Below are 26641 nucleotides of genomic sequence, written 5' to 3'. Positions count from 1 at the left end.
TTAGCAAAAACTACCATTTGTATACAATTAATTTTGAATCCTTATTGTTCTACTGACTATAAAAGGAATGTCAGTTCATTAAAATATTTTGACAATCTCTTCTGTTCCTAAAGTTGACTGTTCAGAGTTAGGTTACATAGACAAGTTCAAGTTGAAACTTAGATAATTCTGAGTATCCTGTTCTCACAGTGGCCAACCAGGTGGCTATAAGAAGCCCCCAACCAGGGGAGAGTGTGGTTGTATTCATGTCATGCTTGTGAGTTTCCCATAAGCATCTGGTTGGCCTTGTGAGAAGAGGGTACTGGCCTGGTTGGACCTTTGGTCTAATCCAACAGGGCTCTTCTTACGTTCTAATAAGTAAACATGCATAGGATTGGCCTGTAACATTCTGATCCTGTGCTTCTTGGAAATGACAGGATTTATGCGGGATAGATATGAATTGTGGCTAAAGCCACATTTGCACAATGCTGTACACATCAGGGATATCTTTGTCCAACACACATTACCTGTTTGGTTTCTTCGCCCTGTGAACCCTCCCTCGAATTCCTATTCATAAAGCTGTCGTCTGCACATGTGCGCTTATCTGCGCATGCAAAACAGCTATCTCAAATGTACACACCAGGCTTAACTGTGAAGTGAATGTGGCTTACGTTTTCCAGTTAGACTGAACGTCGTTTGAGGAAAAAAGCATCAAACAGCAGTGTTTATCGAGAAATGACAGATATGGGTTCTGGCTAAGTCGTGTGTATGCAGCTTCAGACACTATCAGTGGGAGCCCAACTAGATTCAGAGGAAATGGCAATGTGCATTTTCCTAATCAGAAAAAGTCCGACGTTTGGGGGAAGCAGGTTTGTTTCATAAAAACTCCAAACCAAAAAGCTCCAGACTTTACTTTCCCAAACCATAAGCTCAGAAACGGAACCTTTCTTGCCGACCTCCGTGCGGCGGTCGAGGAAGGTTTGCAGTCGCACTGCTGGGCTTCTCTCACTGGCAAGATGGCGGCGCCCGTGATAGGATACTGTCTGAGGAGAGGTGAGCGCTGGGAGGGATGCAGTTGTGAAACGCATAATCAGTGTGAACCTATATTGTACCCTTTCCTATCTAGTCCCTCCTCAAAATATGATTCTTAACTCGCGCGCCATTAAGTGTGTAGGTTTAGGCGGCTGGTGGTGCCAACTTAGCCCCAGTCTCTTGAAAAGTGCTGTTGTGCTATATAAGGAGGACAAGCAGAGGTTTGGCAGAGGTTGGTTTAAACATCGCTGTCTCTCCTTGCTTTTCTGTGCTGGCGAAAGCGATCCCCTTGAATTTCTGCCTGTTGAGAGGTTTAAATCACACTGTGGCTGTATATCCTCTACCTACTCATAACTCACCTGAATTAAAATGGGACTTACTTTTTGAGTAGACACGTGTAGGATTGCATTGTAAAGGCTTGTCAGAAAAGAAAAGACAAAAATAGCAGCCCTTTCAGGAAAAAGACTGGGGGGGGGCTCAATGGGGTGTGTGTGGAAGAGTGACCTTTTCTGAAATGCAGACATGAAAGGATTGCAGTGAGTATCAGCCTATATGTGATCTCTTTCGCATGTGAAGAAGTAATTAAATTTACTATTAATCACACCCTACGCTATTATTGATGAATTCTGTTTGAAGCAGACCCCTCTTGTCAGTTAGTTTTTGAGATGGGTAAATTTGTTCAAGTGTTTTCAGACCACAAAAGGACACTTATACTCCCAGTTAAGTTACACCGAGTGGTGTGTAGCCCACCCTCCCAGGATTTTATTTTCTCCTGTGTGTGTGATCCCGTGTGTTTGGTTTCTGTTAAAAGTCCTGAAATAGACCCAGTTAAAAGTTAGAAACCTCACAGCCAAATACGTTGGTCCACATTTATCAGATTTGATTGTGAGCTTTTATTTGGGGTTTATTATTATTTATTAAATTTATATCCCACCCTTTCTCCCAGCAGGAGCCTAGGGCAGCAAACAAAAACACTAAAACCACTCAAACATCTTAAAAACAGACTTCAAAATATATTAAAACATATTTAAAAACATATTAAAACAAAACATATTTAAAAACATCTTTAAAAAAAAACTTTAAAAACATCTTAAAAAGCAATTCCAACACAGACACAGGTTTAATTGAGGTGGTGTGTATTTTGTGGAAGTATAAAAAACACTCTTTTGCTAGTAGGGGCAGTTTAAAAACAGTACATATTATATCATATATTTTATTTTTAGAATGTTGGAACACTTCGTGTCAAATTTCCGTTCTGGAAAAATTAACATTAAATTATATTAACCCAGACTAAGGATTTTTCTTCCAATGAATGATAGGTTGCTTAATTGTTTTTACTATAAACAAATAGATTTGAAGAACACAAATCTATAAAGATGTCTTCACTAAAGGAATAGTCATTTACAGATTATGGCCAAATAAGATGCAGCCTCATCTCTACTACATAAACGTATGGCATAATTAGAAGTACTCCCTACCCATATGGGGAAATCAGCTATCTGTAACCATGCAAAGGGTTCTAGAGTTCCTTAAGCTCTTTTCCAGCTTGGCTGCAGTTTGTTGCTCAGAGCAAGGCACTTAAAAAAAACACAAAAGTAGTCCTGCTAACGCAGTGAGCCCTACTAAGGTAACAAAGCATGGTGCCATGGACCCTATGGTGGTTCATACCATATAAGTGGCAGTGTAACTATTCCACATATGATTTATTTCATCAATGACCTGAAAGGACTAAAGTTGGTGAACCAATCATGATTTTTATGTATGGTAGACAATACCTCCCATTGTACTAGGCAGGGTTTACAGAGGAGCTACAGGCATCATTTTTAAAAATAAAAGCATGAATAAAAATAGTGCAGGAGTGTTACAGGCTGCAGTCTTAACCTATGTACTCAGTGCAACCACCCCTCAGGTAGTTATGTTGAGCTCCCTAACCCTTGATATATTTCTTTAACCTAGAAAATATCCCATGTAATAGCATGTTTTTGCTTGCTGACTGAACAACTTCTTCTATCTAAGCCTCCTTTATTTATAGGCAGCCAGGTGGACTTTGATGACTGGACAAAAAGCAGTTATTCTCTAGATTAGGTGTGAGGACCCTTTTCAGCACCATCCACCAGATCCATACCAGAATTGGACAAATTTGACTAGTGGATGGGGCTGCCAACCTGTCAATCACCTGACATCACAATGACATGTGCAAAATGCTTTGAAGCCCCAAAGTTGTTTTGGCAGGGTCTTCCATGCAAACTGCTTCCTGAATCAGGAATGCGAGAAGGAATTGTTGATCACAAATTGAATATGAGCCAGCAGTGCAATGTGGCCGCAAAAAAGGCAAATGCTATTTTAAGCTGTATTAATAGAAGTATCTAAATTGCATGAAATATTCATTCCCCTCTATTTGACACTGGTTAGGCCTCATCTTTACTCCATCCAGTTCTGGACTTTAAGAAGGATGCAGACAAACTGGAACAGGTTCAGAGAAGGGCAACAAAGATGATCAGGGGACTGGAAACAAAGCCCTATGAGGAGACACTGAATGAACTGAGAAGAGAAGACTGAGGGGAGATATGATAGCATTCTTCAAGTACTTGAAAGGTTGTCACACAGAGAAGGGCCAAGATCTCTTCTTGATCGTCCCAGAGTGCGGGACGCAGAATAATGGGCTCACTGTACAGGAAGCCAGATTTCCACTGAACATCAGGAAAAAACTTCCTAACTGCTAGAGTGATTCAACAAGGGAATCAATGACCTAGGGAGGCGGTGGGCTGTCCTACACTGGAGCCATTCAGGAGGCAGCTGGACAGGCAGCTGTCAAGTATGCTTTAAGCTGGATTCCTGCATTGAGCAGGGGGTTCAACTCAGTGGCCTTATAGGACGCTTCCAACTCTACTATTCTAAGATTCTCTGGACTTCTGCTGAACTGGGTAGCATTTAACCCCTGCTCAACAGATGATGAATGGGGGTTTAAATCCTGCTGCTTTGTTTGTTTCCCCTACTGGGAACAGGCATGTGCAGCTAACACAGGATTTAACCCAGCCCTCTCCCCTATCATATCACAAGTGATAGGCAGGTGGCAGCGGTTTAAAGAAAATGGATTTGTGGACCAACTTGGACCCCTTGGTGGGCCAAGATTGGCCTGCGTGCCAAAGGTTTCCCATCCCTGCTCTAAATTCTGGTGTAGTTCTCAATGAGATAGTAAACTTATGTCTTGGCTTTCCTATTTCGGACTGCAAATAGATGCTTATAAGATTGAATGTCCATACAAAACGTGTCTGCCACAAAGAAGACTAGGTGTTAGAGAAGAAAGTGTTCTAGCTTAGCCTCATACCTGACTTTTGGTTTCCGTGTGAAGAGATATTTTTGTATGGATGAGCATTCAAATATATGAGTACCCAGCTGTAGTCGGAACTGGTGAAGACCAGACACACGAGAGAACTATACCAGAAATCACTTTAGTAGGTAGTAAGTGCCATTGATTTTACGAGGTATTACTTCTAAATATGTGTGCTGAGGACTGCACCTTAAACAGGCCTTGTGTCATATTTAATCTACTGTTTTTGTTTGGGACTGTTTTGCTTGTTTTTATAATTGCATTATTATATTGTTATAACCCACCCTGGGACTTTATGGTGAAACAGGGTCAGAAAGATGGTCATATATTGGAACCACTCAATGCAAAAGGCCCATTAAAGCTAATGCAGTGGTTCCTGGTGATTTAGCAGAAGCACGGTGTCTCTTTCTGTCTTTAAACAGTTTCAGCTCAGTATCCTAGCCGTATTTTCCCCAGGATTGGTCAGCATTCTGCAGTGCTTCCCTGTTTTGCCAACTTACTGATTTCCAATAGACACTATGCTGCAAAGTAAGTAAATAACTTTTTTTGTTAATACGTTTTTAAAAAAACTTAAAACCAAAGTGTTTATTTATTTATTATTATTTATTATTTAATTTATATTCCGCCCTTCCTCTCAGCAGGAGCCCAAGGTGGCAAACTGTGGTATATAAATATATCAAGTATATAAATAGCTATATTGAACAGAGCTCAGGCAAGCATGTCACTAGTAGATGAGTTCAGAAAGGCAACCTGTTCCTATCTGGTCCCCCCACCCCACAAGAGGATTGTTTGTGGCTACCCAAGACCTCTCCATACTTGTCATTATTTATAAAAAATGTTTTAAATATCTTTTTTTAAAGTATACTGCTCCTCTGGGTCCCCCACTGTGATGCCATGATGCTAAACAATGTTTGTGTCTCCCAGCCACCCTCTCCAAATTTCAGTTTTAGAAATTAAATATTTTTCCAAAAAACATTTTTTCTAACTGCTTCCATAAGATCCCTGCTGTGAGGCCAAAAGGTTTTTAGTGGCTCTCCAATCACCTGCCCCATTTATCAATTTAAAAAATAAAAATTTACTGACTGCTGCTATAGGTCTCTGCTGTGATTTGGTGATGCCAAAAGGGTTTTGTGACCTCTGAAGACCCCTCAGAATTGGTCCTTAAGAAAAAAATTGGCCATGCTCACTTTGATACTTTGGCCACACCCTCTTTTACATTTTAGCCACACACACATGTCCCCTTGCCCCCGAGGACTGACAACAGATGAATGTGGCACTCGACCCAAAAAAGTTTATCCAGCACTGTCCTAGATGGTCACTGTATAATGTGTGCTAAAACAGCCTTTTTAGCATGTGTTTGATCTTGTGATTAAACATAGTTATTACTGTTTGGTGCATACTGTGTGAGGGCATGATGGAAAGTGGTTGTTTGCAACTCACTGAGTTATTTGGGAAAATAGTGCTTTGTTTGCACTGTTTGCTTTGCTTATAGCAGCCAAATTAACAGAGAGGATTAAGTATATTCCCAACCTGAAGGTAGCTTATTCTGTTTTGATGGTAAGGGTAATTGACTGTGGTTTTAACGGACTGGCTAAGAAAAATGGTCAATTCATCATACTGAATCTTAGTAATAAGCAAATAGGTTTCTAAGCACCTCGTGATTAATCTCTGTTCTTCTTTTGGAGTTTTTAAAAGGAAAGGAAACATTTGTTTATATAGATTTATGAGTAAAGGACAGTTGCTTAGCTACAGAAACTGAAGACAGAATCCATAGAATTTATCCCTAGCAAATTTCATTAAAAAGAAATGTATAAGAGCACAGGGCTGTTCATTGTAGTGGGGCTTACATGATAGAAACTCTTAGTAGATTGGGGCTCCCGTCTCTATCCATTCACCTGGGGGTAAGCCCCATTGAATTCAGTTGACTTTACTCTAAATACGGGTTATCATGAAAACCCTATTCATAGGGTCGCCGTAAGTTGGAATCGACTGGAAGGCAGTCCATTTCCATTTCCCACTGAGTACATACATATAAGATTCCACTGTTGAGTCTACCCTGTACAGATCTTGATTTCAAATTTTATTCAGACTTACTACAAATTACAGTTATAAAATAATTCAACATAATAAGAGTCAAAATTTTCCCCTCCAGTTTAGTCATCCTCCCACTGAGACGCTATTCTAGCCAAAGAAAAGATGTGCTCTTGAGAAGATAGCTATTTAATTCATAAAATTAAGTATTCTTCTTTTCATTTCCCCTGGATCCTAAATGTGTGTCATTAAATTATACATTTTTTTTCATGACATATACATGGATAAGGCAAGTTAAGCAATCAGTGGTTTGACTGCATGTTTTCTTTATCTGTAACACGAACAGCAAATGGTAATATTAATGGATCATAATGCTTGTCCAGTAATGCTGCAATAGCTAAGGAGTAATGAGAGCACAACTCTGTCTTTTTCTGAGTTCTTCTAAAAATATTATCATAATGTACAGCTAGACAAGCAAAACAATTGCTTATTTCTGTTTGTTATTTTATTTAGAGTATTTCTATACCACCCTTTGCAATATTTATTCCAGGGTAGTTTACAGTGTAATTAAAGTAAAACTAATGAAATACACAGTAAACATTTAAAGGCAATAAATGAATAACGTAATTAGCACAATATCCAGTTAATTGTAACAGCGAAACAACAACAACAACAACAAATCCAGAGGTGCTGTAGAAGGGTAGTTTCTCAAGCCTTGGACCCACTTTTCATATCAATCTGCAACATGGAATCTACTTTTATTTTTATTTTTTCCAAATGTGGTTGTTTTCTCTGTCTGTCTCTCTCTCTCTCTTTTCAACACCTTTCTCCTTCTCTTGAGATTCCAAATCCCCTCTTTATGAGGGCAATTCTGAAACTTTAGTTGGTCCTGAATGTGGTGATTGGATTATTTTCTGCAGCTAGCAGCACCTGTATGTTATGTCAGTTTATGGCAGCGCTGACTACCAATTTGTTTCCAGGGTCAATTCAAAATTCTGGATTTGGCCTTTAAGGCAGGAGTGGTGAACAGACCTTGTTAAACTCTAGCTCCCATCAGCCCCAGCCAGCGTGGACAGTGCTGAGGGATTATGGGAACTGGAGTCCAACAACAGCTGGGGGGCCACAGATTCCCACACCCGCTGTAAAAGGATAAATGAGTTGGGGCCAGGCTATCTCAGGAACCTCTTTCTTCCATGGGAACCTGCTTGAGAGCTCTCTGACAGAGGTAACGGTTGGTGGGAAAGAGACAGGCCGTTTTTGATTGGAGGTCAAATTATGCATTGACCTCCATAGGGAGATGGATCTGACTCTGTCATTGCCTGCTTTTCATAGAGTTTTAACACTGTTTAGTCTGAGAAAGGATTTTTTAGTGAAGGCCTTCCAAAATGTTTCACCATTTCTGTGTTTTTTGAAATACTGATCTGTTATTTTAACTGCTGCTTTGTTTAATCTAGATCGCAGTTAGCTTCCTTATTATATTGCAGAGAAAGGCAGGATATAAATTTTCTTATGAATAAACAAAATAAGGGAATAATGTTGCTTCTAAGGCAACCCATTTGTGGGTCCCATTCTTGTTGAAGGTCAGTGCTAGAAGACTGGTTTTCTTTTTGGGGATAAGTGAAGAAAAAGAACCTACTCTCTGAGACAGAGTTCAAAAGGAAAACATCCAAGGGGAGAAAAAATCAGCAAGTTTAAAGCCTGGCAGGCACTTTTCTAAAAGAAAGCACTGTGCTGTAGCACCTTTGAATGTTTTCCTCCACATTTTGAGGGAGCTCTCCTGCTTCTGGTATTGACTTTAGTCATCAGAAATGTGTTTTTATAATGAGTAAATCGATCTGGGCTGTTGATTGATTGGTTTTTATTTACGGTCATAGGCCAAACTGATCTGGGCTGTTGCATTTATCACTTCTGTTTCCTTAAAGAAAAACAAAAAGACCCAAACGTGACTCCAAAAAGAAAACTGCAGAATCGGAGCAAAAGAAAAAAGAGGACCATTACAAATTTCCCTTGCCGAGTGAGCCAACAGATGATGTTTATTTGACATGGTGTTATCAAAAGCCAGTTTATGAAGCAGATGTGGCTTTAGATATGTTGAGGAAGTTTCAGCAACTGGACTTTACTATCCCCAGCCAGCACATATACATTGATATCACGCTGGACATGGCAATGGAGAAGAAGGTATATAGGAAAAGGCTCATAGTTCACCTGTGACATTTGCCTTTTTTTGCTTTGTAACTGAAATTATTTCTGAAATTTTGTAAGACTTTTTTTACCATTTTTAATTTTTATTAAATATATATACATACAGAAAAGGAAGTACAGAAACAGAAGGTTGAAATCAAAACCTTCAATAGAACTTAAAGCTAAACAATTCCAGCCACTTACTGCCATAAATATCATCAGTACAAATAGGTAAACTGATAATAAGACTGATTTTTTTAAAGCATCCAGGGCACTTAACAATTGTTTCAGAGGTTGTTCATTCAGGGATGATGTCCTGCAAAGCGTTCCTAGAATGTTTAGTTGAATTCTCGTATCTTACACGTTTGTGTTGAATTATAAGTTCTGTCTCTATCATGGGCCATCATTAGACTCTGGAGATCTTTGTCTAAATAAGAGCCATCTTCATGCAGTTAGTGACACAAAAGGATTATTGGAAGAAGAAATGAAACCCTCTAGTTATCCAGGGTGTTCTGTGTTGCTTTTAACTTGCTGCAGAATGTTTAGTTGGTAGTGATTGGAGAGGATTATAAGAATATTTTCAAGGGTTGAATTCAAAGAGTTACGCAGATATGCCCGGTGGTTTGTTTTCCACTCAGTAGGATTTTCTTTTCACTTTCATCAGTTAACCCCTCCCCTCCTCCACATACTATTTCACAACTTTTTGAAATTTCCATCAGTTTCAGAATTGCCATATTACAAATAGTTTCTTGTTGTTCAAGAAAAAGTACTCAAACCCTTCTTTGAGCACATAGGACTAGTTGATCAAATTTTTGAATCTTGGCTATTGTGTTTTTTGTGTGTATATTTTACATTTTTAATCATATTTATAATGTTACTGTGGTTATTCCTTGCACTGAAGTAGGTGTCTAGGCCAGATTACACATGTGGGGGAGTTGTGGGAGAAAGTTAAATTTCTAGAGCATAACATTTCTGTATATGGGACAAGAAATACAAGGAAGGCTTGTACTTATTTGAATTTTGCCAAATTTGCATTTGTCATATGTCTTTTAATAAGTACATTTATTTTGCTGACCTAAATCATGTGAGGTGTTTGGGTTTTGCTTGTTTGCTTTTGCACCTTTCAGAAAACAGTGGAGCAGTTTGTTGGTGCACTCCGTCTGCCTTACCGTTTCACAGATGTCATCCATAAGGTTGTAGTATTTACAGAGGTGAGTTACAACATGCTGTTGAAATGCTTCCTTGAACATCTGTGTGTAGGTTAGACAGGCAGCAATCTGAGACACCTGTCTCAAATCGCAGTCAAGTATAAGTAACAGTGAATGTGTTTTGCTTCTCAAGTATATGCCAAGGGGTATAACAAATTCTATGTAAGTGACATGGCTTAATTTGTTATATATATGCTGCAATCAGTTTACATGGCACTTTAGGGAATTAACATAAGCAATTCCCTGCCCTCCTGGAACTTAAAATCTACATTTAGACAGGGGGCACAGGAAACAAAAGAGGCGGACTGGACTGGACTGCCTTGAAGTCGATCCAGGCTTTCGGCAACCCTATGAATACGGTTTTCATGGTAAGAGGTATTCAGAGGTGGTTTACCATTGCCTTCCTCTGAGGCTGAGAGGCAGTGACTGGCCCAAGGTCACCCAGTGAGCTTCATAGCTGTGTGGGGATTCGAACTCTGGTCTCCCAGGTCGTAGTCCAACACTCTAACCAAATGAGAGAAGGGATGAATGTGAGCAGATGGAATTAAACATAATTAGGCTTCATTTTGGTTAAAGGTGAGGACTGGCCTTAACAAAGGCTTTATGGAAGAGGCAGCTTCTAAACTGAGATTTAACGTGGGGTGGAGCGAAGAAGAGAGACAGTACCATGTAGGTCAGGGGTGGCTAACTTGTTTATGTATTGTTGCCAGGGCTGTGGAGTCGGTACACCAAACCTTCAACTCCGACTCCTCTATTTTTCTACTGTCCGACTCCACCCAAAATTGCTTCTTGTCAATCAAAATTTATTTGGAAGTCGGAGTCGGTACATTTCTACCGACTCCGACTCCTCCCAAAATTGCTCATAACTCCAACTCCACGACTCCAACTCCACAGTTGTTGCTCTACAACTCCCATCATCCCTGAGCATTGGCCATCCTTGCTGGGGCTGATGGGAGTTGGAGTTAGCCACCCCTGATGTGGGTATTCTGGGAGGGAGTTCCAGTTGTAGGAGGCAGCAAAGAAGAACAGGCAGAATAGGTTTTGCAGATGTTTGTCCATTAACAATTAGTCTTATCTTGACCTCTTCCATGATGTTCAGAAAGCCCGGTCTGTGAATACATTAACAGAGTCTTCACTCTATCTTTTTACCCTAAATGGCACTATTGCAGAACCAAGTAGATACCTTATCATTCTGGACATATTTAGGACACTAACCACTTTTCTAAAAGTATATTTTATTCTTTATCATGTGTGTTTGGTACAGTGTGCCTGCAAACTCTTGAGTTGAGGCTTAACCCTGGAAAGGGTGAAGTAATATCAGCGAATGTTCAAAGTGCTTCACATACATAACCCTTACAGCAATCTTATAAGACAGGGCTGGACAGAAGAAAATCTTCAGGCCGTTGGTGGACCTGACAAAAATCCAGCGGATCATCCTGCTTCTGTTGGTTGCAGTGATTCTTGTGAAGAATGCTAGATTAGCTGGACCTTCCTCTGGTCCTACAAGCCACTTCTTAAGCATTAATGGATGCTCAATATTTCTAACAGGTTAGCGGATATCTTAGGAGATCCTGGCTATGCTCGCTTGCTTTGTAAAGTTTAGCACATGCTGGTGGACATTGTGGGTTCTAGTAAGAAACAAAACAAAGAAGTGCTATGTAGAAGGCTAAAGTTAGTCCATCCCTCCTGTAAGGGAGATCAGTATTATCTCATATTGCAAATGAAGAAGGGGGCACAAAAACTTGCCTAAGATTACCTTGGGACATCAAAATTGAGAGAATTGAGATGGGGACATCCCAGCGTACACTTCTTAGCCGTTCTACCATACCACTTTTCTTGCTGTAGACTACTAAGGCTGCCGTTCTAAGAACACATACTGGTGAGTAAGTCCCATTGAAGTCAGTGGGACTTAGTTCTGACCAATCACGCATGTGAACATAAGAAAAGCCCTGCTGGATCAGGCCAAAGGACCATCTAATCCAGCATCCTGTTCTCACAATGGCCAACCAGTAGCCCATGGGAAGCCTGCAAGCAAGGACCTGAGTGCAAAGAGCACTCTCCCCTCCCGCAGTTTCTAGCAACTGGTATTTGGAACTATGGAGGCAGAGTATAGCCATCCTGGCTAGTAGCCATTGATAGCCTTACCCTCTATGAATTTGTTTAATCCTCTTTTGAAGCTGTGCAAGTTGGTGGCCATCACTGTTTCCTGTGGGAGCGAATTCCATAGTTTAACTACGTGCTGTGTGACGAAGTACTTTCTTTTGTCTGTCCTGAATCTTTCAACATTCAGCTTCATGTCCATGAGTTCTCATGCTGTGAGAGAGGGGGAAAAACTTTTCTCTGTCCACTTTCTCCATGCCATGCATAATTTTATACACTTCTGTCATGTCACCTCTCACTTGCCTTTTCTCTAAACTAAAAAGACCCAAATGCTGCAACCTTTCCTCATAGGGGAGTGGCTCCATCCTCTTGATCATTTTGGTTTATTTATTTATTTATTATTTAATTTGTATCCCGCCCTTCCTCCCAGCAGGAGCCCAGGGTGGCAAACAAAGCCCTAAAAACACTGTAAAACATCATAAAAACAGATCTTAAAATACTTTAAAACAAAACAGCATTAAAAACATTTTTAAAAACTTTTTAAAAGGGTTAAAAACATTATTAAAAAACATATTAAACAATTCTAACACAGATGCAGACTGGGATAGGTCTCAACCTAAAAGGCTTGTTGAAAGAGGAAAGTTTTGGTTGCCCTTGTCTGAACCTTTCAGCTCTACCATCTCCTTTTTGAGGTGAGGCGACCAGAACTGTATACAGTATTCCAAATGCAGCTGCACCGTAGATTTGTGTAACGGCATTATGATATTGGCAGTTGTATTTTCAGTACCTTCCCTAATGATCCCTAGCATGGAATTTGCCTTTTTCACAGCTGCCGCACACTGGCTCAACATCTTCATCGAGCTATCCACTATGACCCCAAGGTCTTGTTCCTGGTCAGTCACTGCCAGTTCAGACCCCATGAGTGTATATGTGAAATTAATATTTTTGTTGCTCCAGTATGCATAACTTGACACTTGTTTACATTGAACTTCATTTGCCATTTTATCGCCCATTCACTCAGTTTGGAGAGGTCCTTTTGAAGCTCTTCGTAATCTCTTTTTGTTTTAACAACATGGAACAATTTAGTATCATCAGCAAACTTGGCCACCTCACTGCTCACCCCTAACTCCAGATCATTTATGCACAAGTTAAAAAGCACAGGTCCCAATAACCATCCTTGTGTGATCCAGTGGTATGCTGGTTCTGTTGGCCATTACTTCCCACATGCTGTCCAACAGTTGCCAGGACAATGATGGTAGATCAGTGTACTGCGGAAGTATTCCAGTTGTAGAATCCATCCTCTAGAAATCTTGGTTAAGGGTACATTGAACATAGATGTCAGTTTTTCTGACCATCTTAGGAATTTAGATTCTTTGCTATCTTCCATTAATTCACTTACTTGGTGATCGCTGCAGAACATTCAGCAGTATTTCATTACACTAGCCTGAAGCAGAGCTTCTCAGCAACCTCAAACTCAGTTATACATCCTCTTCCTCCTCCCCCCCTTCCACATCACCAGTGGCCAGAAACATCCTTCTCATTCCAGCCCTAGGAGGCAATAGAAGCTTCCCTCCTGCCTGGAGAACTGAAGACTGCTCTGAAAGGTGGAGTAGATCAAGTTGACAAAGGTGCCCAGTCCAACAGCTTCTGGTGCACTGTTTGGGGTCATCCAGTCAAGACAAGCCTATAAACGGGCCAGAGAGAAGCATCTGCATATCCTACCTGCTCTTCTCCATTGATGGAGGGAGTATGCTTCTGAATACCCCTAGCTAGAAACTACAGGAGGGGAGAGGGCTCTTGTGCTGAGGTCCTGCTTGTGGACTTCCCATAGGCATCTGGTTGGCTACTGTGAGAATAGGATACTGGACTAGATGGACCACTGGCCTGATCCGCCAGGACTGTACTTATGTTCTTACGCTTAAGGAAGCCTTGAAGAAACACAGTTGTATGGGAAAATGTTCAGTGCTTCCATTGTCTTTAGTCTAAACTGTTGTTTCCTTACAGAATGCAGAAGACGCTGCTCTAGCAAGAGAAAATGGAGCTGTGTGTGCAGGAGGGACTGAATTAATCAAGCCGGTAATTAATAGATATGTTAATTAAGTACTGTTAATAAGACTTTTTTAAAAAAGTAGAAAGAATCTACCTGACCTGAAGTCAGTTCTTCTAACCACTCTCACTGTTGAGCCATTGTACCTTATCCTGAGGGAACATATCCACGCTGGTTCAGCTTGGTGCTCTAGCAAGGGAGTTTCCTGCTGTAAAGGGCTACTTGTACTCCGTTTAAAACAAAAAAATACCAGCGCTTGTCATCAGGATAATTCAAATTCTGCCATAACAAAAGCTGACTTTTACTACCGGTTTGAATTAGGCAATTTAAGCAGTATTTTTGCAAGCAAGTCTCAACTGTTTTGCTTCTGCAGGTCGGGAGGGGTAAAAACTATATAGGGCACTGAGATCCCACCGTCTATCCACTGGAAATCTTATCCAGCTGGTTTTTGAGATTACTTCCCAGGTTTTTGAGATTACTTCCCAGGTTTTTGAGATTACTTCAGGCATTTTCCATATTGCTGCATCTTTGAGGACTAGAAAGCTTTTTGTTGTTATGTACCTTCAAGTCGATTATGACTTATGGCGACCCTATGAATCAGTGACCGCCAAGAGCATCTGTCATGAACCACCCTGTTCAGATCTTGTAAGTTCAGGTCTGTGGCTTCCTTTATGGAATCAGTCCATCTCTTGTTTGGCCTTCCTCTTTTTCTACTCCCTTCTGGTTTCCCCAGCATTATTGTCTTTTCTAGTGAATCAGGTCTTCTCGTGATGTGTCCAAAGTATGATAACCTCAGTTTCATCATTTTAGCTTCTAGTGATAGTTCTGGTTTAATTTGTTCTGACACCCAATTATTGGTCTTTTTTGTGGTCCATGGTATCCGTAAAGTTCTTCTCCAGCACCACATTTCAAATGAGTGGATTTTTCTCTTATCTACTTTTTTCACTGTCCAACTTTCACATCCATACATAGAGATCGGGAATACCATGGTCTGAATGATCCTGACTTTAGTGTTCAGTGATACATCTTTGCATTTGAGGACCTTTTCTAGTTCTCTCATAACTGCCCTCCCCAGTCCTAGCCTTCTTCTGATACCTTGACTATTGTCTTCATTTTGGTTAAGGACTGTGCCGAGGTATTCATAATCCTTGACAAGTTCAATGTCCTCATAGTCAACTTTAAACTTACATAAAAATGGAGCCTAAGAATATCAGGAAGTGTAATTCTGTGGTCAAAATCACACTCTTCTGCAACAAGTGCAGTTAGCATTTTGTGGAAGGAGTATCCAGCACCTTTCCCCTTGCCTTTTATGTATTGTCGTTGTTTGTTGTAGCTATTACAGCACAAGCTTCTGCTGGGTTATGATTAGGCTTTCAGGGTTTTATTTTAAACTATTTCTTTTTTTCTTTGCAACTGGGACATTTTCTGTTGCTGATGTATATCTGCTTCCTGTGGATTCCTAGTCCTCTTTAAGGGAGGAAGAACATTTTTGTCCTTGATGGACGTTAATGCAACATACTTTGGTTATGCTAGGCTGTAATACTTAGATATACTACATGTATTATGTAAATTCCTGCCCACTCTTTTGGGATCAATTTTTCCCAGTATACCTTCCCTTGTAATTGTTTAGGGTGCCACTGATTATCTCAGGGTTTCTGGAATTCTGGAGGTAATATGACAGCAAGCAGGTTCCCATGCCTTCCAGATGTTAGAATCTAGATTATATTTTCAGATTCTTTATACAGTAAGGCCCCACTCATACAGCGGGTTAAGTTCCGGACCCCGCTGTAAAGCGAAACTCATTGAATAGAATGGTGTGCGATGCCTGAAAACCGCCATAAAAGTGGGACAAGCGCCATATGAGTGGGGCTTTAGTCAAATTGTATCTAATTGAGACCACTGTATTAGCGAAGCACCTTAAAGCAGGCCCCTGTAGTGGTGAGATGTATGGCAACCAAAGTTTCCCTGAACTTGTTCCAGAACGGAATTTTGAAGACTTTACTAAATATCTCTGAAAAGTACTTTTTCTGTGTGTATGTGTGTGTTTTTAAGAGTGGTAACTGGGATTCTTCCAGTTGAAATGATGATCTATTTATAACTTTTCAATTACTGACTCAAATTGATGTGTGTGCGTGTGTCAGGAGGGGTGCCTTACAATTTGCCCAATAGAACAAATGTGTTCTCAGACAAACAGTTGCATCTCTTGGTTTCAGAGAGCAGAACAAATTATTCAACGTGTTGATTTCTTAATTGACTATTTTTGCATAATGAGGACGCCTGCTGTTAAGCTGAAGCCAGAAAACAGAGTTAAAGATATTTAGAATACCTCTGCCTTTTTGGCTTATAAAAGAACAGCATCTTGGCAAGTTATGTTTAAATATTGTTATGTTTTGAAAGTTCTTTACCCAGTGTGCTGAAATTTGCACTTAGGAAAACTTGCTCTGCTTGGATTTCAGCCATGCTGCCCCCAGTTGTCAAGGGAAGGTGCCGTGATATTCCCTAGTCTACGCATGATGTCTGTGAGACAGCAAATAGAGGACATTCCACCCTACCTTGTTGTCTGTGTGTGTGTCCTAGAACTGAGCACAAAGTAAATATTTGCCTGAACTGCAGAACGGTCCTGAACATTGTGGTTACTTCAGAAAAAGAAAAGAAAAAACTTCTGCAGGAAAAAAACAGGCTTTCTGCTTTCAAACAAGAATAAATGTGCTTCTTTTGCATTAATCAGCATTGGCTAAACTGTGTCAGAATTTTATTGATGCTCATGTGTTGGTCTGTCTTCTTGATAACTATTGAATTAACTGTTGGCCTCCGACAGGGATTTCAGTATCTGATTAAGTAGACTGTATTATTATTTTAGGTATAGGAAACATTTGTTGTGATTCATAGCTATTGGAAGTTATCTTAATCTTCTGTATTATGACTTAGGGCCTTGATTTTGAACTTTAAATCAGAGGTTCCCAAACTGTGGTCTGTGAACTTCATTTGATGGTCAGCAGCATGTCCACATTAAATATTGATTTTATTTTTAATTGTATTTTTGTTTCTTTAATTTCTTCTGTTGTATCTTATTGTACTACAGTTTGAATTCTATGGAAGTACACAATAAAATACAATATAAGAAATAAAAGAAGCCATAAAATACAATTAAATATCATATGGCACCTAGCTCAGGGCATTACAGTTGATACAAAAGGCAGAACAATCATTAAGTGGTCCTCCAAGACCATCAGCTATTTTCGAGTGGTCTGTGGGGAGGAATGTTGGGGGACCACTGCTTTAGACGATATGTTTGAATCATTTTCATGAGGCGAGTGTGTGGATTCCCATGAGGAATCTGTCCTGTGGAAGTCAATGGCTTCAGTGGGATACTAAGAAGGGAAGTATAGGCCCACCCGAGAAACAGTTGAGGAGACTCAGCATTGGAGAGGACTGTTATTCATGGCCTCGCCTAGGAAATCCTGGTGCTGTCACCATCCTGTTTTAAAGAGGTTGCGGGTATCATCCTTGATTCAGCATTGGGGCAAATGCAGCTGGCAGATTTTAAGGGATGGGAAGCTGTGGCCCTCCACAGGTTGCTAGACTACAGTTCCCATAGTCCCTAACCACTGTACATCCTGGCTGGTGCAGGTGGGAGTTGGAGTCCAACAACTTCTGGAGGACTGCAGCTTCTCCATCCTGCTTTAACGTTTGTTTGTTGTTCGGGGGGGGGATTGGGTATTTATTTTTTAATTATTGATTTATGCTAAACTTGTGTATATAATAGGCATAAACATAAGTCATAATAAATCCTTTCCTCTTTTTTTTTTTTAATGGACGTTCAGATTTTGGATGGTGAAATCAAGGCAGATTTTTATATAGCTGTGCCTACAATAACATCCAGGATCAATCCTTTAAGAGGCACATTGAAAACAAAGTTCCCAAAGACGAAAAATGGTAAGGACCAAGATATGTGTGTGTGTTTTTTCTTAACAAAGTAAGGCAGCAATGATATTGACGCTTGCATGTAACCCTTATCAATCTCGTTCTCTTCAGGTAAACATGTATAGGATTTTTCTGTAAGAGGCATTTTCTGCATCACTCTTTCCCATAAAGCAGGTGTGAAATCAGCTGGGGACAACACACCATGCCCCCCATTGTAGTTGCATGCAGTCAGATGGTCACCGACATAGTGAGATGGGGAAAAGTGAACAAACAACACGGGCTTTCTCTGTGTTTTCATTGCCAGTCTTTCTGTTATGCTTCTTCCACCCCCAACCAGCTTATCTGCATGTGGAACTGGTTCTGTACTTGGGCAGACAGCGGGGAGGAAGGAGAGCAAGTTGGCCATCAGCACAGCAGCTCTGAAGAGTTGGGAAGCTGACTTGCTTCTCAGTTCAGCTCCCTGCCAATGGTGATGGGGCCGGGATCCGTAGTATGCTGTCCTCCAGATCTGCAGTGACCAAGTTCCGTATTTTTAGGGACTTCTCGAAATGCTGGTCTGAAGGCTTGAACCATCTGATCACTTCACAGATGGGCAGTGTCTCTTAATTTTTTAAAGCAGTTTGCACATGCAAAGCAGCATAAACAGGGTCGGGGTGAGGGATGAACATGCTTCCTGGAAGATTTTCTCAAGACAAATGGGCCCGTGGTCCTTCTTTGTTTTTTCTGTAATACACATAAGGGTGCCATAAAATCAATTGCTTCTTTTTTCTTTTTTTTTTTACCACACCTTGATTAAAGATTAGTGACTAGGAGCGGGGGCAACTAATATTGTTTTATTTATTTATCTTTGAATATTTCTAAATTGCACTTTCATATAAAATACCACAAGGCAGACTGAAACCACAGTATAACAATAAAAACATGAAACACCATCAAGAGCTGGAAAGAATCAATAAGAGCGAAGAATCTCAGATTTGAAAAGCCTGTCTGAATAATGCAGTTTTGAGAAGATGTCTTACAAACAGACAGGAATGACTCAGGCTGAACCACTGTTGGCGGGTTTTGAGGGTGTGATTTGGCCTGAGGGTCACAAGTTGATCATCCCAGCTCCAGATCATTCTGTTTTAACAGAGTAGGCCATGGGTAGCCAGTGTGGTGGTTGAAGGACTACAGCTCCCATCAGCCCCATCCAGAATGGCTAATGGTAAGGGATGATGGTGGTTGGTGTCCAGCAACATCTGGAGGGCATCATGTTGGCTACTCCTGGAGTAGGGAAAAATCTTCAACATTGGCATACCAAGTGTTCCAGAGAATATTCAGCAAGGTAAAAATAAAAATTCTTTTGCTCTTGAGATGGTTGGGATTTTCCTTGAACCTCCCCCCCCCTTCTTTTTAACCAGCTTTGTTTTGTGTTTGAAAACTAAAGCAAGAAGATATTCTTGTATTTGAATGTTTTCTTTCCTGTCCTAGCTGTCTGCATAGCATGTTTGCAGGCAACATATTTATGCTGTGCTCTTTACCTCGTAGGAAGTAAATTACTAACCTGCCAGAAAAGAAGGGATAATATATCATGCATGTACTAGAAGAATTGGAGACCTATATTTAACAAAAAGGCCTTTAAAGATAAGACCCAATATCTGTTGTATTCACCAAAACATTTAGGGAGGAAGCAGGGAGTGGTGAAGGAGAATTAACACTTCAAGTGGGAGTGATGTTACGAAAGAACTAGCGAAACCCTTACAAAGCCAATATGTCATCCTCTATGGATTTGAAGAGGAGTTCTGTTGTGTGAGTCAGCAAAGCCCTAACAAGGCGGCTTCTTAATGATATTTCAGCTCACATGTTATTAATCTTGAGGATCGTTTGCTGCTGCTAGATGTTTTTCTAGATCTAACCTCAAAGAATGCTTCCTGGAATTAAATCTTTTTGAGGTGCATGTTTTATTTGAAATATTTATATAGGCCACTTTTCTATTAAAAACATCCAAAGTGGCTTGCAAAACTACAGCAACAGTATCAAGGAGTGGCAGGTGTTATACTGTCTGCAATTTTTACTTCTTCGATTACTCATTCTGTTGAAAGTATGAGGGAATGTCCTGTGGCGACTTAAAAGGTGAACGCATCTATTACGGCTTTTTGTTAAAAAAAAAAAAAAATCTGCTTCGTAAGGCCAGGATCTGAAGAGCTACGCAGGTGTGCCCAGGGCCTTGGGCATGCCTGATAGAACCTTTTACTTCTTTCCTTTGAATTGCAGTCTGTCCACCTCCCCCCCCTTCCATTGTCATAAAACAAACCTGCTTAGGAAACATCCCTTTGCTTCAGAGGAGGTTTGCCTTGTGTCATGGGGCAGCTGCTGTTTGAGAAACACAAATGCAAATTTCCCGTAAGTGCACAGAACTGGTTGTGCAGTTCTTAGGCCAAGGTGGGGAACATATGGCCCTCCAGGTCTTGGAGAACAGCTCCCATCATCCCTGATCACTGGCCATGTTGGCTGTAGCTGATGGGAGTTGTAGTTCAGCAACACTGGGAGGGCCACAGGTCTAGGTCTAAAATGTGAGAATTAAAGGTGTCATGGGACTCTTCATTGTATGTGCTGCAAGAGACAACAAATTTACTCATCTGGCATAAAGGTATGTGTTTTAAAGTGGGAACAATTTATCTGGTGGATCAAGGGACATTTGACTTGTGTAACTGTTGAGTTTACGTTGAGGTTCTGAGTTTAAGATATTGTCATCTGTTCCAAGTTGGGCCGCTGTGCCGTGGAAGTCCGAGCAACAGTGACAGGTTCTGAGATGCTGGGAGAACAAGGGGGACAGGGAATGTGAATAGCAGCTCCTTTTTTCCTGTTGCCTAGATAAGGAACGTGTTAAATTTGCAAATACATTTGCAAATACATTTGCTGCAAGCAGAGAATTCCTCTCACTGTTTTAGCATTGGAGAATGCCCTACACATGGGTCCTCACTGTGGTGTGTGGAGGGCAGAGAGCCCCTGTTGACGCAGAGCTCCATCTGCACCCTGGAAGCCCTTGAACGGCTATGATGGGAACATGCAGCGTTTCTTTGATACCTTTTCCGCTCTTTAAACCAGGTTCTCTTGGTTATGACATTCTTCAGATGCTTGACTTCTTTAAAGTGTGCCATGAATATGGAGTTGAAAGCAACAACCTTATCCACACTCCCATCGCATTGGTAAGTTTCACAAGGAATTTTGGCAACTGACCCAGCGAATTTTTTGTTGTTGTTGTTGTTCTGAGCAGTTTGTTAATAATTTACTCCAAAATATGCACAGGTACCCGGCTGTAGTTCTTTGTTTGCTTTGTAGCTTTTTAGGAACACTTTGCAATGGGTCATCCAGCAGGATAGTCAGTTAGTGGAAAAAGTCTGACAAATCATTACCCTTTGCTAATATAAGAGGTTTCCTTTCTGAATACACCAGAAAGCAAGGCATACATTACATTGGCAAGGAGCAGCACATTAATAACATAAGTTGTAGCCTGCTCTGTCCTCATAGCCCAGGGTGGGTAGCAAACTGTATTCTGAACAGATCATATTTCTCAAATTAAGGGAAATTCCCCTTGGGAGTGGGGGAAGATATGTATTGCAGATATCTGAGTGGCTTTGCCTCTGTAAAACACATTACACAAAATGGCATTGAAATGTAAAGTCAGGATGACATTCAGTGACCATCTGCTTGTAATACCTGGCAGGAAGTTGTGTGTTCTAAAGGAAATCACAGTCACTTTAATCATATGAGTTTTAACTGAATAAAACTCCACATGAATAAAAAGTAGTTCTGGAGCAAAATACATGATTGTGTTTATCAGTGTACACCTGTGTCATAGCACACGTCAGCTTAGGAGAGGCATTTCCTCTTATGTGAGAGAGGGAATGCCTTTTTTAAGATGGTGCCAGCTGTTTGCAATTTTTTATTATAAGTCCTTGCATTAAAGCTATTTTGTGTTTAAATCCACTTGATTAACTGCGGATTTGGTCAATCTCTGAAATATAGTTGGAGATATAATGGAAAGCGTTCAGAGTTTCCAAGAAATGATTGTTCACATAAGCGAGTCTGAAAAGAGGGAAGAGAGATATCTGTTCTTGTTTCTTCCCAGAGGTGCAACACACAGGAGTTTTTCTCCTGTCTGCGCACCAGGAGGCAGATTCTTTGAAAAAAGATTCATTTGGGGCTGCTAGGAGGAAGCACCACACACTTACTCCTTAAAGCGAGTCTTTTTTCTTCCTCTGTAGTTTAAGTGTGTATTCTCTCTCCCTCCCCCGTCCCCCCCCCTCTCCCGGTGGCATCATCCTCTTCCTGAACAATATTGCCTCAGTCAATCCTTAGTCATTGGTTGATGACACGCCATGGAATGTTCACAAACAGCTTGCTGTCAGATGAACAATTTACAGGCAATGGCTTCTCCCTACACAGAATGTTATTTTCTCTCCACCCTTGTTTTAACAAAGACTCTGATAGATTGAGTTACATCATACCATACGTTTCCCACCTGCCTTACTAGCTTGTCTTCCTCTTCTGCCCTTGATCCTCAAGGAGAACATGCTTGCCCTGTGCTTGCAGGTACTTGGTAGCACATTAAACCTTACGGATTTGATTCTATCCAAGGTCTGACTTATTGAATCTCTGTCCTCTGCAGGGACTCCCACCATGGCTATATACATCTATATATTTACAGCGGTTGAGTTTGAGTACAGGCAAAAAGAAGCTTTTTTGCTTTATTTTTTCACAGCAGGATATCTTTAAGCTAATGATGCTAATGACATTTATAGCACTCTGCAACTTTAATAGAGAGGAAAATGTTTTTCCTTTTATTAAAAAACAAAAGCCCAGAACGCTGCTTAAATATTTACCCCATGCGCTGCAGTTTTTATTAATCCGGCAGCATTTAATGTTTTCTGCTTCATTAATTTTGCATTAACTTCTTTCAGCTGGATATGCCTAATGATCAGATAGTTGCCAATCTGGATGCGGTTATTAAGGACGTTTGTAAATACAAACCTTTGCGCTATGGTAAGCCGCTCTTCTTTTTTAGTCTCAATTGATGCTTAAAACTAATTACATTACTCAGAGGAATAAATGGAGCACCTTTCCACCACCAAGGAGGAAAAATTGCTTTAATAAAAACCCCAGAAACTGCCATGCCCAGCAATAAGAAACACTAACAGGCAACATCAAGCAGTATATCAAGCAGGATGTACTTAAAGGATATATCATTAATAGTAGTAATCTGGCTTCTCTCCTTTTAGATGGAAGCTTTTTAAAAAAAATCTTTTGGAAGGATGTTTGAGAATGAAGTTCTTCAGGCTCCAACCTAATCCTGGCAGCTCATTTTTTTTTTTTTGCAGATTCCTATTGAATGGCTTTGAAAAGTCCCAATATAAATGTTGGTATTGGTCCATTTTTTTGTTTTTTGTTTTAAATGGCTATCGAAAAGTTTAGGGTGAGTAATGTTAGTAAATCATAGAATAGCAAAGTTGGAAGGGACCTATAAGGCCATCGAGTCCAACCCCCTGCTTAATGCAGGAATCCAACTTAAAGCATACCCGACAGGTAGATGTCCAGCTGCCTCTTGAAGGCCTCCAGCGCCCACCACCTCCCTAGGTCATTGATTCCGTTGTTGTACCACTCTAACAGTTAGGAAAGTTTTTCTGATGATCAGCTGAAACCTGGCTTCCTGTAACACTATTCAGTGTCCTGTACTCCGGGACAATTGAGAAGAGATCCTGGCCCTCTTCTGTGTGGCAATATTTCAAGTACTTGAAGAGTGCTTAAATATTTATATATTTAAGTATCTTGGTTTTGCTCTAGGAAGTACTTTTAAATAGAGATGGTGTTAGTGTAGACTGAAAATGCCTAATTCAAACCTCACCTTGGCTGTAAACTTAGAGGGTGGCCTTTATCTCCCCTCAGCCCCATCCCCCTGCACACAGTTGCACTGTGGGAGATAAACGTGCCAGCTGCCTTTACAGGATAGGAGGTATAGAGGAAAAGCACTATATAAATGCTAAGTGGATGGTTATCCAGCCCCTGCACCCTCACAGCTGTCTCTAATGGTTTGAGTGGAAGCCTCCGCTTAGCAGCCTTCACAAACTTCTCACTGGCCTTAATGTGAGAACATTAGTGATCCTTGGGCCTGATATCAACTTTAAAATCTCAGCCAGCCAGCATCTGACCCACTTCAAAGATAACAGCCAGCCGTAGGTGGTCGATATGTGCATGAATGAGCAGGAGCCTTGGGCTCACACGTTCATCTCCCCTTCCACTTTGTATGCAAGGGAAAGAGGTGTAAAGTCTCCATTTCGAAGAAACTGTAGTTTGTTCTTTCCCCAAACTCAGCAAGTCGCAGTTTGCTCAAACCTCAGTTTATCAAGGTTATCCAGGCTTGTTCACAAACATATCTCCATTTGTTGAGTGCAGACACAACAGTGAACCGGGGTTTCTTCTAAAACACGAATGGAAGCTTTCAGTCTCCTCCTGTCGTGCATGGAGAAGAGGGGGACTATGCAAGTCCCGGGCTCCTGCATATAACAAAAGCCACTGCCTCCTCCTGGAGATTTCTGCCTGCTGCTCCTTATCCTGTTCCAGCTAATACATTATAGGCATTAAGGTTGAAGATAACCTACTAGACGGTTACTGGTAGGTCCTCTTCTTTACTTGAGTCAGGCCCTACACTTTTTTCTCTCCCCATTTTGCTGATTGGGGGTTAATAATAATAATAATAATAATAAACTTTATTTCTACCCCGCCCTTTTTCCAATAGGACTCAGAGCGGCTTACAACTAAAAACAACACCATTAAAACATACAGAGTATATTATTAAAAAACCTCCCCTGGGCTCCTGCTGGGAGGAAGAGCGGGATATAAATCAAATAATAAATAAATAAATCTTTTCCAGCTCGAGGGCTGCATTCAAAGTTCGTGAAATATCTGAGAGCTGCATGCTATTAACTTGCGAGGCCAGGCAGCGGGGAGAGGTTGCAGCCCTGAAAATGGCTGAAGGGGATGGGGGAGAAGCCTATCCACCCTCACCAGGCAAGGACCCTTGAGGTGACAGGCTCCTTACTGTGAGATTTCCTGATCACCGTCCATTTCTGAGGGTGCATCTTTCCCCCAATGCAAGTCAATAGTGAGTGTGATCTCTCCATTAACTTGCATGGGGAGGAAGTTCTCCTCCCAGCCCAATGCTGTGTTGAAGAGGAAGGTTTGGACTGGTGGGCCACTTCAAGTGGCTTTGTGGGCCAGATCTGGCTCGGAGGTTTCCCAGGCCCATGGGATCGCCATCCCTGGTGAGTGAAATACTTCGTTATTCAGACTACAGAACACAGCACCCTGACAAAAAATGTGTTTTTAATCCATTTTCAGTGCACATTAGAAATTTATTTATTATTTATATCCCGCCCTTCCTCCCGGCAGGAGCCCAGGGCGGCAAACAAAAGCACTTAAGAACACTTTAAAACATCATAAAAACAGACTTTAAAATACGTTAAAACAAAACATCTTTAAAAACATTTTTTTAAAAGGCTTTCAAGAATCTTAAAAAAAAGGTTAAAAACATATTGTTTTTAAAAAAAGGCTTAAAGCATATTAAAAAGCAATTCCAGTACAGACGCAGAAATTGTATCTCCTATTGGTTCTTTTTGGAGCTGTTTCCCTCCCTCCTCCCGTGAGCTATGTTATGAAATAGGAACTTTCCAGCTCATCCTCTATGCTGTGATCAGCTTGGAAGCCTACATATGCAAACGCGGTCATTAAAGTATCACTTAAATAATACAGATTCACCATAATCCAGGCAGGTCCCATTCAGTGGAGGCAAGGGCTTCTCTTGCCAGCTGTGAAGGAGGTGAAAGAGCTCCATCTGTTGAGTGTCAATGGGACCTTCATTCAGTGACAGCAGTAAACTTTTTTCATTACTAATTTAGGTCACAACTCAGCTAAAGCCAAGAACAGCTAAATCATAGTAATTTTTATGGGAGAGTTCAGTGCACACTTAAATCTCTCCCATTGAAATTTAAAAGACTGTACTTCTGGCTGGCCCTGGCCCTTCATATTTTCAACAAAACATTTAATAACTTCAAGACAGTGTGATCGGTGTGCTAGATATTACAGCACACGTTGTTTGGCAGTCACTAGGAGCACCAAAGTAATAAATTGGATTTTTACTTCCTTCCGTGTTTTTTCCCCCAAGGCCCATTTGTGACACACTTGAGTATTCGGAGTTCAACAAGCGAATCCTTAGATTTAAAAACCGAGCGCTTTCTTCCTGAAGGAGCTGTGAAAGAAGAGGCAAAAGAGGAGGTGAAAGGTGGTGACAGTGACAGTGAAGAAGAAGTGGAAGTGTCCAGATAACTTGAGTGTTGCACAAATGCTCAGCAATTTATAAGACATATAAAAACAGTTTTTGTTGAATATCCAGTCTTGAAGGAGAATCCAATTCAATATTTGGGGCACTAATTGATGTATGAAAACAACTTGCATTGCAACACCCCCCTCAATTCATAAGAGTACTTACAGCCTCATTGCCTATTGCTAGAAATGAAGTCATTGTTCAGTATCTGTGTATATATACCTTGGAAGGATTCCAAGTTCCTGTGCAAAAGCTCCCCTCTGGTTTTATTTTTGCTTTAATGTCTCTAATAATTTGTTTAATCAACATGAGAATCAGTTGTATTGTTCCAAAAACATGGTTTAAAAAAATACAGTGTGGTATGAAAGAACATTAGTTTGTTCTGTAGTGGCGTATCTGTTTGTATATCCTTTCAGTTTGTTTTTTTTAAGTGAAATAAAGCACATTGT

General features: G+C 40.7%; 1 protein-coding gene across 3 annotated transcripts; it reads left to right on the top strand.

The window, feature by feature from the left end:
• Positions 1-907: 907 nt before the first annotated feature.
• Positions 908-26641, top strand: MRPL1 (mitochondrial ribosomal protein L1). 3 transcript variants are annotated; one of them, XM_061583312.1, is made up of 9 exons: positions 908-1032; positions 4765-4870; positions 8296-8551; positions 9682-9765; positions 13867-13938; positions 17734-17845; positions 20921-21021; positions 22777-22858; positions 26034-26641. In XM_061583312.1, the coding sequence occupies exons 1-9, from the start codon at positions 996-998 to the stop codon at positions 26192-26194; spliced, it is 1011 nt and encodes a 336-aa protein (XP_061439296.1). In that variant the 5' UTR covers positions 908-995; the 3' UTR covers positions 26195-26641. The 3 variants fall into 3 exon arrangements, with proteins under 3 accessions (XP_061439296.1, XP_061439295.1, XP_061439297.1); XM_061583311.1 differs by lacking the exon at positions 908-1032 and adding an exon at positions 1105-1243; XM_061583313.1 differs by lacking the exons at positions 908-1032; positions 22777-22858 and adding an exon at positions 1105-1243 and having other exon boundaries at positions 26034-26133.

This window comes from Rhineura floridana, chromosome 9 (assembly GCF_030035675.1).
Source record: "Rhineura floridana isolate rRhiFlo1 chromosome 9, rRhiFlo1.hap2, whole genome shotgun sequence".
Lineage (NCBI taxonomy): Eukaryota > Metazoa > Chordata > Lepidosauria > Squamata > Rhineuridae > Rhineura > Rhineura floridana.
Note: the sequence above shows the minus strand (reverse complement) of the source record. Positions and strands in the feature narration are given on the sequence as shown.

What these genes read in the sequence shown, in the direction of transcription:
- MRPL1 (XM_061583311.1), top strand. Translation starts at nt 1,120, where the DNA reads ATGATTCTTAACTCGCGCGCCATTAAGTGTGTAGGTTTAGGCGGCTGG. An exon ending in AGGTTGTAGTATTTACAGAG is followed by an intron (nt 9,766 to 13,866) that starts GTGAGTTACAAC and finishes GTTTCCTTACAG; the next exon opens with AATGCAGAAGACGCTGCTCT. An exon ending in TCCACACTCCCATCGCATTG is followed by an intron (nt 21,022 to 22,776) that starts GTAAGTTTCACA and finishes AACTTCTTTCAG; the next exon opens with CTGGATATGCCTAATGATCA.